The 17023-nt window shown below is 39.7% G+C and overlaps 1 protein-coding gene across 1 annotated transcript in view; it reads right to left on the bottom strand.

Moving 5' to 3' along the window:
- Window positions 1-17023, bottom strand: part of LOC121734917 (apoptosis-stimulating of p53 protein 2-like) — a 353717-nt gene that overhangs the window by 249912 nt on the left and 86782 nt on the right. The window contains exon 2 of the mRNA XM_042125559.1: window positions 9029-9074. Within this exon, the coding sequence (XP_041981493.1) occupies window positions 9029-9037 (9 nt within the window). The 5' untranslated portion in view covers window positions 9038-9074. The remainder of the gene's footprint in view (window positions 1-9028; window positions 9075-17023) is intronic.

Here is a 17023-nt window from a genome sequence, read left to right as displayed (position 1 = left end):
CGCAGCATCAGAAGAGCCGCATGTGCGTTGCCGGCCTTTTAAGAGGGAACAGGGTAATAGGGGAGGGTAGGGAAGGGAAGGGAATAGGGGAGGGTAGGAAAGGGAATAGGGTAGGGGATTGGGCCTCCGGTAAACTCACTCACTCGGCGAAACACAGCGCAAGCGCTGTTTCACGCCGGTTTTCTGTGAGAACGTGGTATTTATCCGGTCGAGCCGGCCATTAGTGCCGAAGCATGGCTCTCCCACGTATAAGTGAGTTGTGCTTGTGACCCTTTGCTTGATAATTAACTGTAAATCCATATTGAGCAAACTTTACAACGTTGTTTTTATAGAAATAATAGTTTCTGCAGAAAACAAGTGTAAACTTTATAATAAAATACTTGGAATTGTTTTGTATGAGCAGTTGTTGCGTCAAGAAAATAAATATTTAAACTTTTTCCATAAAGTGTCCAAACTAACCCCTTAACAGACGATAGGAGATAAAATAATTCGCTATATATAGATGGCTGCGGGTTATTTAAACGCAACCAGTCGCCATGGAATGTGGACGTGTTATGTGAAGATTTATTTTGGAATATAAAACAGTCAACATCAACCCACACAGATATTTTTAAATATTACCTAGATGATGGTTTACCCACTAAATAAAAATCATGTTGAGTTTTAATATATTGTAAAAAAATATACAAAATAAGGTTCAGAAGGAAACCTTATGAATGAGCAAAGTTTTTGGCTCTACTCTCAATCTTTAATTAATTATTTGATCTTAAAGTTGACAAAGAGTCAAGATTTTGGAAGTTTGTATGACTTCCGAAAACTCTCGTAAAAGCTTTACCAGGTTGATTGAAGACCGAAACGTGACGCGTAGATGCTTTTTTTATTTATTTATTTATTACAAATCACAACTATCATTACAGGTTAAAACCTAATACAATAGAGCGTTACTATTACATACATAAAATTATATTCTAGCTTACTTGCTACACAATATGTGACCTTGGTGAACTCATTCAATGAGCACGTAAACAAATCGACCGTGTTCAGCGTCCGCAGCGCCCGCGTGAGCGGGGCCATCTGCAGCAGGTTGGTGCGCGCGCGACACCTCCAGTAGCGGCGGTCGGCGCCGCCGCTCCGCGTACCCGTCCGGCACACTCAGTCTGGCTCCTTGCAGCACAGCTGGATTGTGCGTTTCACCGCGCAAAACTTTAACTACATAAGTAGCTAAAGCTACTTCCCTCCTAACTTCTGATTTGTAATATCCGACCATACCCAGAAAAATAGCGTTGGATACAGTAAAGGGTAACCTGGGTAAGCCCCGTACCTCTTGAGGTATATGAAACGCACAAATTTGTTCTGGATACGGTCTAGCATTTTAATGTACTTGTCTTCGTACGGGGACCAAATGACGGCATTGCCTTCTAAGTGGCTTTTCACTAGAGCCTCATAGAGGGCTTTCAAAGCTGCGATGTTAGAGAAGTGATGCGCTTGCCGTAGCAGAAACCCTAAATTGCGGTAAGCCTTTTTACATACTTCAACTACATGTTTTCATGTTTAGATCGGATGTGAAGCTGACTCCTAAATCTTTAATTTCAGTGACACGTTTTAGTGGTGTTCCCTCTATGCAGTATTGATGCTGACGAGGTGAGCGAGCGCGGCTGAACGACAATACGCAGCACTCAGTCGTGTTGAAGTACAGCTTATTGTCTATGGACCACTTCACAATCCTGTCAATATCCTGCTGCAATTTTATGTGATCAGCGTCCTCTATTATTTTCATTATGATTTTAAGGTCATCAGCAAACAGTAAGGCTATCATTTTTTTACAACTTCAGGTAGGTGATTCAAAATCAAAATGAACAGAAGAGGACCTAAATTGCTGCCCTGACTCACTCCAGATCTCGTGAAATACGATTCAGAAAAGCATCCGCCACAATCCACATACTGGCATCTATCCCGCAGATTTATATTATTTTGTACTGAATTGACAGATTTCAATGACAATGCAATAATTTGTTAAAATTAAAAAAAAAGAGAATAAAAAGCGTAGTTTTTTAGCTTTTTAACTACATATTATTTAATATTTACATTGCCTGCGTAACGTGATCAAACGCAGGTTTTAACACGACGATCAAAACGCATCACACTAGAGCAATATTCTCGCTCTTATCATCTAAAATTTTAGATAAACAAGTTTTTCTTATTCGTAGTAAACAAGTCATTAACCAAATGCATCTTCACATTTTCGTCGGGCGTCACAAGTCTTCTCAGGAATAACAACTCTTTTGTATAAATGGAATAATGGTGCACCGAAGTTCCCGATAATGTGATTTCGCGTTAGTTTGCTCTTCCAGGTGGCGCTAGTGGGTTGCACTTAGGGCTGGCACTTGCAAGAAACATATTTATTGCATGCACTTATTGTATTTGTAATATAAAGACTTAATGTTTTATTATACAATTGATTAATTGTATGATAAAACTAAATTGTATTGTATACTTATTCCCACCCATCGATCGTGGAATAACGAGACACAATAGCTTTTCTATTGTTATCGCGGCCGGATGCGGCCGCTTAGGTCTTCATGAATTACTCTTGGGAGCAAGCTGTTGTTATTTTTTCTTATTTAGTTAATAATTTTAGTCTGTGAAGGTTTACATGTAACAAAAATATTATTTTCACATAAAAGTTTGTTACTTTTTCTAAACACATTAACAAACCAATACAATGTTTTCAATGTCACTACAGGCCTTGTTGGTATTGATAAATATTTTTTACTGCAATCTCATTTTATTTGCGGTGTAAAATAAAAAAATAAAAATTTCAAATGAACACGTGCTGTATTTAAGTTATGTAGCATGTTACAAGTTATGTATGTTAGTTAGTTGTACAAGTTAACATGGAAACTTCGTGTAGCAGAAATCGAATTTGCTTGAAGTTTGACTAGAGTTCGGTTTAACCTGCAGGTGACATCCCTAAATTCAATGGATAGTTCGCAACTCGTTACCGTACACATACTTGCCAGCAAATTGCTCGTCCCGTGCACTTTTCTTCATATTCCAAGATAAAACTAGGTTTTCTTTTTTCTTTCGCTCGAATATGTCATTATTTGTTCCCCGTCGCTTTTAATTTTCTGTCGGAACTAACGAGCAACAATGCATATTCACTTTAAGTTTTGTTTTGTCAAAGCGCTCGTTTCGTAGAAAATGTGTCGTATTACACACGGAAAAGTAAGGGCACACGTAATACTGCTTTTGATATTCCTTTTGCGAATTAATGTGTAATGAACATAGATAAGTTAATAATAATAATTTAACTTTTTTTAATTAGGGGGCAAACGAGCAAACGGGTCATGATGGAAAGCAACTGGCGTTGCCCATGGGCACTTGCAACATCAGAAAAGTTGCAGGTGCGTTGCGGGCCTTTTCAGAGGTTTTAAATGTTTGCTGGTCGTATTGATCCGGAAATACTGCTGGTGACAGTTCGTTCCCGAGTTTTACTGTGCGTGGTTAAAAGTGACGCGAGAAACGCACGGTGGAAGAAAGTGCCACTCATCAAGGTGATGAGTGGCAGTCAGAATGGTAGTTTTTTCTCGTGGAACGATGACGGAAAGTTGCTGGAGGTATGATTTCGAACAATTCCTCGAAGCACTCAACTTAACTATTTGTGTATTATAATATGATATGGTCAGGGATACGACTGTGGCGGTACCCACAATTCGCCTAACATTCCTGCATCGCGCTATCGAAGTTTTCTGAGCGCGTCGGTATATATACGACAGCTGAAATGTATCACGTGGGCTTCGGCCTGACCGAGCATAACACCTCGCTCGGTCAGAAGATCTTCCTTTGCAGCCACCACGCATTATACCCACATTGGTGACCCTCGACAGAACACGCCTCCTTCATTATCATTACTCCCCGCCCCTCCGCACCATGCCATCCAGCATATCGCCTCATCGGGTACCTCGTCCACTTGCCGCAATATACCGCGGCCTGGGCGGACTCCGCATCGGCATCATCGGGCTTTCTCACTACACGACCGGTCAGCAAGCAGAGCACATCTCTCCTGGTCAGCACGTAGCATCGGCCCCGCACGGCAGCTATCCGACTCACTGGATCCCGTGCAGCAGCTTACAGTTCCGACTCACTGGGACTCACTGCAACAGTTCCGACTCACTGGAATTCACTGGCACTGGCAACTCAAGCGACAAGACTTCAAGATTCGACCTCCGGTCTTCGGGGGGGAGTGATGTGGCGGTACCCACAATTCGCCTAACATTCCTGCATCGCGCTATCGAAGTTTTCTGAGCGCGTCGGTATATATACGACAGCTGAAATGTATCACGTGGGCTTCGGCCTGACCGAGCATAACACCTCGCTCGGTCGGAAGATCTTCCTTTGCAGCCACCACGCATTATACCCACACGACCATGTTGTATCCCTGACCATATCTCAGCTGAAAATGAAAAACAACATGCTCTCATACATATTTCGTCATTTTCGATAACGTTACGTTGCTGTTAATATATTGTAATCCTAACGCATATACCTTAGCTGTCTGAACTAATCCAAAGTATAAATTACTTTGGTAAGGAGTTTACTACATGTTAATAAGCATCTGCAACATCAGAAGACTGCGCTATATAACTTTATAATACAACAGACACGAGCCCGGGAATTGAACTATCAAGTAGGTACGAGTTCATTTTGCCAACACGATACTACACTATTTATCGTGTCGTCCCACAAAACAGATTAGACACGCTGTCGTAGCACTATTTGAAAGGTTGCGCATTACCAACTCTACATTCTACCGGTCGTCGTAGAACGTCAACTACCCACGATGTATATCTAAGCACGTCATCGCAGCACTACACACGTCATCCTAGTAATAATACACTTGTCGTAGCACTACGACGTCGCGCGTCGTAACACAACTACACACGTTGTCACAACACTACATTTTATTACATCGTAGCACTACCCGACACGATGTCGTAGCAATACTAGATATGTCGTCGTAGCACTACTACAAATGACGTCGCGCGTCGTAACACAACTATACACACGTTGTTATAACACTACATTTTATTAAGTTGTAGCTCTTTTAAACATGACGGTGTAGCACTACTACACACGTCGTCGTAGCACAACTACCCACGTCGCGTTGTCACAACACTACATTTTATTACGTAGTAGCAATATTAAACACGACGGTGTAGCACTACTACACACGTCATCGTAGGACTAACTGACATGTCGGCGTAGCACTACTATACACGTCATCGTAGCAGTAACCGACATGTCGTAACACTACTATACACATCATCGTAGCAATAATCGACATGTCGTCGTAGCACTACTATACACGTCATCGTAGCAGTAACCGACATGTCGTAACACTACTATACACATCATCGTAGCACTAACCGACATATCGTCGTAGCACTACTATACCCGTCATCGTAGCACTAACTGACATGTCGGCGTAGCATTACTATACCCCTCACGTAGCACTAACCGACATGTCATCGTAGCACTACTATACACGTCATCGTAGCAGTAACCGACATGTCGTAACACTACTATACACATCATGGTAGCACTAACCGACATGTCGTCGTAGTACTACTATACACGTCATCGTAGCAGTAACCGACATGTCGGTGTAGCACTACTATACACGTCATCGTAGCAGTAACCGACATGTCGTAACACTACTATACACATCATGGTAGCACTAACCGACATGTCGTCGTAGCACTACTATACACGTCATCGTAGCAGTAACCGACATGTCGGCTTAGTACTACTATACACAACATCATAGCACTAACCGACATGTCGTAGTAGCACTACTATACTCGTCATCGTAGCACTAACCGACATGTCGTCGTAGCACTACTATACACGTCATCGTAGCAGTAACCGACATGTCGTAACACTACTATACACATCATCGTAGCACTAACCGACATGTCGTCGTAGCACTACTATACCCGTCATCGTAGCACTAACTGACATGTCGGCGTAGCATTACTATACCCCTCACGTAGCACTAACCGACATGTCGTCGTAGCAGTAACCGACATGTCGGTGTAGCACTACTATACACAACATCGTAGCACTAATCGACATGTCGTCGTAGCACTACTATACACGTCATCGTAGCAGTAACCGACATGTCGTAACACTACTATACACATCATCGTAGCACTAACCGACATATCGTCGTAGCACTACTATACCCGTCATCGTAGCACTAACTGACATGTCGGCGTAGCATTACTATACCCCTCACGTAGCACTAACCGACATGTCGTCGTAGCACTACTATACACGTCACCGTAGCAGTAACCGACATGTCGTAACACTACTATACACATCATGGTAGCACTAACCGACATGTCGTCGTAGTACTACTATATACGTCATCGTAGCAGTAACCGACATGTCGGCGTAGCACTACTATACACGTCATCGTAGCAGTAACCGATATGTCGTAACACTACTATACACATCATGGTAGCACTAACCGACATGTCGTCGTAGCACTACTATACACGTCATCGTAGCAGTAACCGACATGTCGGTGTAGCACTACTATACACAACATCGTAGCACTAACCGACATGTCGTCGTAGCACTACTATACACGTCATCGTAGCACTAACCGACATGTCGGTGTAGCACTACTATACACAACATCGTAGCACTAACCGACATGTCGTCGTAGCACTACTATACACGTCATCGTAGCAGTAACCGACATGTCGTAACACTACTATACACATCATCGTAGCACTAACCGACATATCGTCGTAGCACTACTATACCCGTCATCGTAGCACTAACTGACATGTCGGCGTAGCATTACTATACCCCTCACGTAGCACTAACCGACATGTCGTCGTTGCACTACTATACACGTCATCGTAGCAGTAACCGACATGTCGGCGTAGCACTACTATACACGTCATCGTAGCAGTAACCGACATGTCGTAACACTACTATACACATCATGGTAGCACTAACCGACATGTCGTCGTAGTACTACTATACACGTCATCGTAGCAGTAACCGACATGTCGGCGTAGCACTACTATACACGTCATCGTAGCAGTAACCGACATGTCGTAACACTACTATACACATCATGGTAGCACTAACCAACATGTCGTCGTAGCACTACTATACACGTCACCGTAGCAGTAACCGACATGTCGTAACACTACTATACACATCATCGTAGCACTAACCGACATGTCGTCGTAGCACTACTATACCCGTCATCGTAGTACTAACTGACATGTCGGCGTAGCACTACTATACATAACATCGTAGCACTAACCGACATGTCGTCGTAGCACTACTATACACGTCATCGTAGCAGTAACCGACATGTCGGCGTAGCACTACTATACACAACATCATAGCACTAACCGACATGTCGTCGTAGCACTACTATACCCGTCATCGTAGCACTAACTGACATGTCGGCGTAGCATTACTATACCCCTCACGTAGCACTAACCGACATGTCGTCGTAGCACTACTATACACGTCATCGTAGCAGTAACCGACATGTCGGCGTAGCACTACTATACACAACATCATAGCACTAACCGACATGTCGTAGTAGCACTACTATACTCGTCATCGTACACACGTCATAGTCACACTACCCGACGCGATGTTTTAGTACTACCCGACACGATATCATAGGTCTATTTTACACGACGACGTCTCGATGTCGTTTCTTGTTCATCTGTAATTTCACCAAGTAGCAACTCCCGACATGCTCAACAAGCAAAACTCCGAGCAAACTGGGAGCAATTAGTTGAGCACACTATTACAAAACGGATTTATCTTTCACCACGTTTTTCCTGCCGCCCGGGAATAACTTCGGAATAACATTTGTTCCTGTGTTCAGCCAATATTGGTACTGTCAACAAAATATTTACTTCTCGTACATTCACGAGAGCTACAGATGTACAGCAGCTGTAGAAATTAATGGAAAATTATTAAAAAGTATGATACCTTTATGTTGTCTTTGAAAATCTATATATATAAAACTCAAAGGTGACTGACTGACATGGTGATCCATCAACGCACAGCCCAAACCACTGGACCGATTGGGCTGAAATTTGACATGCAGGTAGATATTATGACGTAGGCATCTGCTAGGAACTTCCACCTCCAAGGGGTTAAAATACGGGAGGAAAGTTTGTATATAATAATACATCTTAACGCGAGCGAAGCCGCGGGCAAGAGCTCGTTGTAATATAAATACTTTTATACAGTTTATATATAACAGAAAATATAATAAATATGCGAAAGTGTGTCTATCAGTCTGACTGCTTCACGCTTAAATCGCTGAACCGATTTCTCATTTCCATGAAATTTGGTAAGGAGATAGTAATTAAGTCCCGGGAAAGGACTTTGTCGTCTACTTAATAAAAAAAATTGTAAACACTGCGTGTAATTGTGCTTTTACAATAAATTGTTTAATAAAAAAAACGCAAAGAAAACGGATGTAGATTAATTTTTTGCGGCCATTGTTTAATGTTATGAGAACCCTAGAACCCCATTTATCGCGTTAAAAGGGCATGAAGTTGAAAAGGGTTAAGCCCTAGTCTAGATCTAAGGACTAAGGGTAAAAAAAGCCTTGTTATTCGAGGCGCTGACTTCCTTTATTACCCCAGCTGTCTTGCTATCGGGTAGGGTGGAATAACGGCTAAGTTCCTTAATTTCACTTTGTAAAACCTACACTGCGATAATCTAATAAGAGCTAGCTTAGTCTTTAGGTAAATAATGTTACTTACTTGTCATTTGATAAACAAACAGAAATATTAACTTTTAAGTCAAAATCTTTATTATATAACTTCATGAAATTAATTATTTATGTTATTGACTTCTTATGATAGTATGTAATTTAAAAGTAAAATATTACTATGACAGTGTAAAAGTCTTTTGAGTTTTTATGTTTAAGAAAACTTAATATTTAAAAATTAAAATAATTATTATTTACCGGAATCATAATTCGGGGACATGTGTGATATTATGATGCTTCCAACCTGAAACAAAAAATAAAATATATAACACAAAAATGACATACTTTGAGTCCCAGAAAGTATTCCCATGGCATATTTTTCAATTAAAAAAAAAACTAAAATAAACAATTACTATCATAATCTCCTTAAAATGTTGAGTTGTTTGTAACGATTAAATTTTATATAAAAACAATATAAAATGTTATATAATATAAACAATATTATTATCCTTTACGCCACTGGCCACTGCCCCATGAGGAAGGTTACAAGGTATTGTGTTCTAACTTCTACTCTACATCTGTGCCAAATTCTATCAAAATCGACCCAGTACTTTCGCAGCCTGATCGATGCAACCAAACAATCTTCTCCTGTTTGGAATTATTATAGTATTAGGCTATCCCATTTTCAATTCACTTATTTTGTTTGTGTACAGTGTATTGCATTCATTATGCCTTTGAGACTATCACATGGTTTCTTCTGATTTAAACGCTTTTTCTGTATGTTTAGGTGTACAAACACCTGTAATGCTATGTAATTTGTCATACCCATGTCCGAGTAAGCTCCTACCTTTTGTTCGGCAAGGGTATTGGCTAATCGCGTTTAATTTAAATTCATTGCTTTAAAATTTACAGAAGAATTATTATGCTGTTATTTATTCGTAAAATTTTACTCAGTATAAAAGTAAATTCAAAAAGTGGTAGTGTAAAATCATTTAATAAAAACGAAATCTAAAGTAAATCGGTGTATCATTTGTCGATGTGAAAGTAAACGATGTAGTATATTATGATAGAATATACGACCGATTATAAGTACTTATCCTTGTTACTTTGCACTTTTCAAGTACCTAAAAATTTATATTAATGTCATAATAATACTATCATGATGTATAAAATATATAAGTACGTATGACATAGTATACAATATACATAGCATGATATTAATATTGCTACTAACACGGCTACAACTAATATTTTCAGGTACAAAGTTACATCTAGTAATTCACTTTCAAAGCTCGGCGTAGACGTGATCACGTGACGCTGCACCACTTCACATGAACGAGGGGTCGGACAGGCGATTTGTCACAGCGTGTCGCCACAATATAAATAGTATTCAGTTGACAACGATAAGTATTAGTAAACCACCCAAATTGTTCACGCAGATAGTAGTAGATAGCAAAGTAACAAAACATGAACTTTTTTTACATACACTTGAAAAAAAATACTGTAAAAATCTTTTGTCTACTGTAAAAATCTATCATTGGCCTTATTTCCTATCCTTTTTTATCTCATATCTATTTTATATTTTTTTTGTACCAAGAATATGAGGTTTTTTATAAAATCCCTTGTTGACGTTGTTATTATACATTTTATATTTAATAAATTACGTTTTGTTAAAAATATAATATCAAGGTGCACGCCCCTAAATTTTGTCTCGTTTGAGCGAATTCAATTTTAAGGAAAGGGCAGTCTACTGTACGATGTTTAAACTGTGGTGTCGCTTCGCAATAGTTCGTGAGTTGACTTGAGTTATTTCGTAAGCTTACGAAAATTCTGTCATCATTGTGAGTTGTGACTGCTGTGACTTCTAGTGGTTAAGCCGTTTCTCTCATCATCATCCTCTACGCTGTTTTCCTATTAAGTGCCCACTTTCTAAGGTTTTCTGATAGGACTTTAATCTTTATCCTTTTTAAAGGTTATCGCCATAATACATGAACCAATTAACAACGCCATTGCTTTTGTAATTGTAAATTTAAAAAAACATGTCAAAAACCTTACAAGCAGATCATAAATTAGTTATTATACAATCTATTAATTAATATCTATATCCTTACTAATATTATAATTAATGTGAAATTGTGTATGTCTGACTGTTACCTCTTCACGCCCAAACCGGTGAACCGATCTGTTTGTTGTGGAGCTACTTTGAGTCCCTAGAAAGAACATACTATAATGCTAAGTACTCACATACGGTTTTGCTCGATCGACCAATCACGTAAAAAGTAAAAACCACGGCTCGGGCTTCGTCCACACATTCAGCATTGCTCCAAATCGAAGGAAATTAGAATAGGAAATATTTGATTCCATCGAGCCGGGTCGATGCGAGCTTTCGAGCTGTGAGTTTTGCGGTCCACATTGTGGTTTTTGCTCGATTTGGAGTAAAACTATCGAGTAAAACCGTATGTGTTAGCATTTGGATACTCGTATCATATCGACATATTGTCATCTAGCGCTTAACTAAACTAAATTCCTAACACAGGTAATGTTTTTAATTAATATAAAAAAGTTATTCGCAACTGTAAGAAAATATGTAGTAAATAAAAACGACGTATGGACTCCCAAAGGTCGTGTAGTATTGATTATAGTATAAATAAACAAAACAGAAGCATTACGTCGACCTCCCAATTAAGGTGGTAACATGTCAATACGCGCCGCTAGGGTCGGATTAGTAGACCACAGACTAGAGAATTAGTAGACATGGCGACGATAGGTAAGTAAATATTTCTAATTTCTAATATTCCAGCAGGTGACGCCTCCGTGGTCCAGTGGTCTAGAGCGCGGCTCTTGACTCGGATGTCGTTGTTTCGATTCCCGCGTTGGAAACATGTTATTTCCAAGTTTGGTTAGGACAATGCAGGCTGATCACCTGATTGTCTGACAAGTAAGATGATCCATGCGTCGGATGGGCATGTTAAAAGTCGGTCCTGCGCCTGATCTCTCGCCAGATTGAGTTATGAGTCTAAAGGAATAGAGAGTGCTCTTGTGTACTGCGCACACACTTGGGCACTACAACATTACTCCTGCGTAGCTGGCCTGGTTTCAATGAAACCGGCCACCGTCACCGAAACCGGTGTGGGGGGTACCCATTATTATTCCAGCAGGGACTAGAGAATCATGACGCTCGCAACTCCTTTGCGCCACAACTCGTTTATCGTGCGGGAACCGTACATTTTTCCGGGACAAAAAGTATCCTATGTGCTCCATCCCGGAACTCAAAACATGCCAAATTTCAGCAAAATCAATTCAGCGGTTTGAGTGTTAAGAGGTTACCTGCTATTGTTTTCAGAGCATCATCCTTATATAAATGCGAAAATGTCTGTCTGACTGCCTGCCTGCGCTCATCTTGGTAGGTATGGAGATACTTCGAGAGACGGGAAAGCACATAGTACAGTTTTTGATGCAGTTCCCTCAGGATAGCCGAATTTCGACGCAACGGAATTGCGGGAGTCATCTAGTAAAACATAGTCTATGACTCCAACTTTAAATATCTGATGTACTCGTAGTTGTGGCATTTCCGTCCGTTCCACGTGTCCCTGATACCTGCGGGATGTTTATTGCGATATATCGGTGTAAATCTGTGACGTGGAAGGGATAAATTGGTAGCTGTGGAAGTTTGTGGAAGCGACGAGAGGCCGAGAAATTTCGTCGCAAGACTGAGATTATTACGTGTTTATAGCAACTGATATCTTCGTTGATACGTGCACTAGTTTAAGATCTCTTATTATAAATGCAAGCGGAATACTAATTATGCATGAGCTGCTTTCTTACGTTTAAAGCCTGCTCATAACTTCAAAGATCGCTCGTAAGAAAAGGAAGCGAATGCAAAGTTTGAGTTGATGCACAAACTTCAAGCGAATGCAGAGTTTGAGTTGATGCACAAACTTCAAGCGAATCAGGGTTTGAGTTGATGCACAAACTTCAAGCGAATGCAGGGTTTGAGTTAATGCACAAACTTCAAGCAAATGCAGGGTTTTAGTTGATGCACAAACTTCAAGCGAATGCTCGGTTTGAATTGATGCACAAACTTCAATGCAATGTAATGTAGAAGTTATTAGACGGGTTAGTCGGTAACACGCTATTATTATTTTATTTAAGTCATTAAATGCACGTGCCGACTGCGGATGGATGTCGCCAGTTTTGCTAAGCGATCCTAAAGCTATTTGCAGTCTGTATTAAGAACAACAATTTTTACGTTTGAAATAATTAGTATGTAAATTAGCAAAGTATTTAAGATCACTTCCATATCCACAGCAATTACTCAATTACATTTTGGCCACAATTTGCCATTCAATGCAAACAATATGCCGAATTTCCCAGCACATTATATTAATCAATCAGTGACATGCAATAGCCGGCGTGAAATATTTGGTAGCGGGCGCGGGCGGGAGCGGCCATTTGCATACAATGAAACACAATCGAGGGTGCGTCCACACTAACATTTCGGAAGTACCGTTCTCATCACCATTCGTCGTATCCAGTATCTTGTTTCGATGGTTCACTTTCTATTCGTCAACTGTTTCACTACACATGGTGTGACAAAATTAATAACACTTTAGGGTGTGTATGAGTCCCCTGTACAGAGTCTAAAGATATCACGAATATTCGGCAACTATTCGGTATTCGGCCTTTTCGGCTTCTTTTTATTCGGTATTCGATCGAATAATACGTAATATTCGGCCGAATACCGAATACCAAATCATGTATTTCATGCCGAATATTCGGTATTCGGTATTCGGCCAATTCTCTATTCGTGGCATCCCTCTACAGACTTCGCTAGGGTTTTTGTAAACTTTTATTACAGTATAATCACTAAAATCGGAATAAACTTGAAAGTGCGGCTGTTTATCTCTGTAGCTCAGCTGTTGGTGGGCTGTTGAGTGTTGGTAGCTTAAGCCGGGGGTCGCGGGTTCGAATCCCCCTGACGGAACAAAAAGTTTTCAAAGTTCCGTTTCACATACTACGAGCTTTTACCCGCGGCTTCGCTCGCGTTAAGAAGTATTATTATATACAAACTTTCATCGACTATTTCAACGCCTTGGGGTTGGAATTTATCAAAATCCTTTCTTAGCGGATGCCTACGTCATAACATCTACCTGCATGCCAAATTTCAGCCCGATTCGTCCAGTGGTTTGGGCTGTGCGTTGATAGATCACTATGTCAATCAGTCAGTCACCTTTGAGTTTTATATATATAGATTTACTATACTTACATTTTAAAGTAGCATATTTACTACATAATATTTCATTTTTAAATAATAATATACAAGAAGCAACGTAGAACAAACGTTATGATGACTTTCTGATGATCACGCTAATGGTACTAATGACGTAGAAACTAGAAAGTAACATGATCTAAGTATATGCATCGTAAGCGTCTTATCTAATTGCATTATAACATTATAAAGCTTTTTATCCACAACATTAACGGACCACCCATCCAGAGGTGTAATAAGCCACACAGCTATTTTCAAAGTGTACTCCGCGGGCGATATACTCACATGAGTTGTTTTTAGAAATATCATCAGACACACCACCATGAAGATTCATTCAAAGATAAGCATCCTTTTTTATCGCTGAATGAATTTTCTTCATGCTGGTGGCATTTTAGGGGTTCGTCAAAATTGTCGCTCTTTAAAAGGGTTCTGCCACCCGAAAGCTTGAGAATCGCTGAGGTACATGATGTAGATGTAACAATGTAATAGATACGGCAAAGACATTTACAATAGCGTCAATTTGCTATTAAATTTGTCAGCAGGTTTATAATGACATGATAGCAGGAATGTAAAGAAATAGAAATACATATTTATTTTAGAGTTTAAATAACAAAGGGGTTTGGGTAATATTGGCGTCATTTTCAAATCTCGCGATATTTGAAAATGACGCCAATATTTACAAAATATACGCCTCGAAGAAGTTGGTGGTCTCAACAGAGCAAGACAGTACTTCAGTCCGGAACAACGTTTACAACTCTACAAGGCGCAGGTTCATCTTCCTACTCCTCTTATTTTCTTCTAATTAATTTCGTTGCGGGTCTCAAGACAGTTTTAGCATGTGCCTCGGGCACCCTGAGATCATATGAAAGGGTTTTCGTGGTAGGATACCGCTGTCGAACCCGGTGACACAGGAGATACTGTGGTGGGAATGTGAGGTGGGCCAAAGCTTGTTTAAAAAAAAAGAAGCAGGTTCGGCCACATATGGAATATTGTTTTCATCTCTGGGCAGGAACGCCAAAATACCAACTGCTCCCTCTAGATCGTATCCAACGAAGGACCGCTCGAATTGTTGCCATAGTGTTTCAAACAGCTTGGACCCCTTGGAATTACGCCGAGATGCAGCTTCACTCTGCATCCTCCATCGGTTGTATCACGGGGAGTGCTGTGAGGAATTGTTCGAAATCATACCACCTGCAACTTTTCGCCATCGTCCCACGCGAAAAATATTCCATCCTCATCACCTTGATGAGTGGCAGTCTTCCACCGTGCGTTTCTCGCGTAACTTTCAGTCGCGCACTGTAAAACTCTGGAACGAACTGTCACCAGCAGTATTTTCGAACCTATATGACCTGCAAACCTTCAAGAAGAGAGAGCGTATTCCCTCTTAAAAGGCCGGCAACGCACCTGCAGCTCTTCTAATGTTGCGAGTGTCCATGGGCGACGGTAGTGGCTTTCCATCAGGTAACCCGTTTGCTCGTTTGCCCCCTTATTTTATATTTAAAAAAAAGAATTATCACTTACTTTTGTTATAACCTGCAGATATAGATTATAGATACAAGCATAATAATTATTCATTACATCATTTATTTTTAATTTTAGTTATGACTTATAGTGCACTATGGCACAGAATATATTATATTATACTACCAAACAAGCCAAAATTCGCTAAATAGTGGAAATAATCGACATTTTATTATGGGAACAACACCCTAGAGTCATTTTACCCACAACACATTAATACACAAGAACAAAAATTACAATTGCCTAATATTGCTATCGGCCCTTTGAAAACCACTGTCTAATGAAAGACATGAGAAAGAAGTCTCAATTCTGGCTATATTTTAGACGGACAAGAGTTAAACCCAATGTGAAAATATGTATGAAAAATTATTCATATTTGACGCGGACGAAGTCGTGGGCAATAGCTAGTGAGAAATATATATCCAACATATTAATATACCCTTTCTACACCTTTTTGTTAAGGATAACTTCATAAAGTAACGTTAATTACTATTGATTTTGTGAACATAAGGTGCAAAAATAAATATACTAAAATAATCGTAGCTCAGCTCCGATATTACTTAGGATAATTTTTATTACTAATATATGTTTCTCTAATGTAGTGCTACAAAATAGTAACGGTTTTATCCCTGGCCGTTGGAAAAAAAAAAGACGCCACAGGTCCATACAAAGTTACCCAATGCCCAAATATCAGTCAATCTGTAATTTTGTCCTAGAAATAAAACAATCCATATTTTAGGACTATCAAGTCAAAGTATGAAATCCTTTCTATCGCTGTTAGCTACCACTTTCGAGATTTTTCGAAAATAAAAATGTTGTTCGTCTTATCAAAATGTTAGTAATCAATAAATTAGCTTGTTAGTAATCAAAAAAAAATGTTCTAGGGCTCCCTCACTATACTCGTAACTTAAGCTACATATTTTCAAAAGATATTAGTTTCGAAAACGAAATGAAAACAACATTTATAATCATTCAAGTATACAATTCTGGTACAATTCATCATAACTGCGAGTACAGTTCAAAGCTATTTTACCTCTGAGATGTACTTTATTCCGTCGGTTTATGGATTACTTTGATAAGAAGGCTTGCACGGAGTATAGAAAGCGGCCGTGGCCGGTTCCAGCTTGCGATTTCGTTCGTCTGCTCATATCACGATACTCGTTAAGTCCTTGAGCACTTTCGAATGTGACTATAAGCAGCTCTGGATTTATGTATAGGCAGAATAGGCCATAGCCTATGGGCGGCAGCGTCCTAGGATGGCGGCAGAGTTCGTAAATAGGGGTGGCAAAATTAAAGAGCCTATGCTCATATATAGGGCCCTGATTATAAGATTAATATTTTATGGTTCCTCAAATACATTACAATAAAACTTTATTTTGTAATAATTATAATTTACTACAAACATTTACAATATATTTACGTACAAATAATAATAATTTATGATTTAAAACCAATGTGACAAT

This window comes from Aricia agestis, chromosome 16 (genome assembly GCF_905147365.1).
Source record: "Aricia agestis chromosome 16, ilAriAges1.1, whole genome shotgun sequence".
NCBI lineage: Eukaryota > Metazoa > Arthropoda > Insecta > Lepidoptera > Lycaenidae > Aricia > Aricia agestis.
Note: the sequence above shows the minus strand (reverse complement) of the source record. Positions and strands in the feature narration are given on the sequence as shown.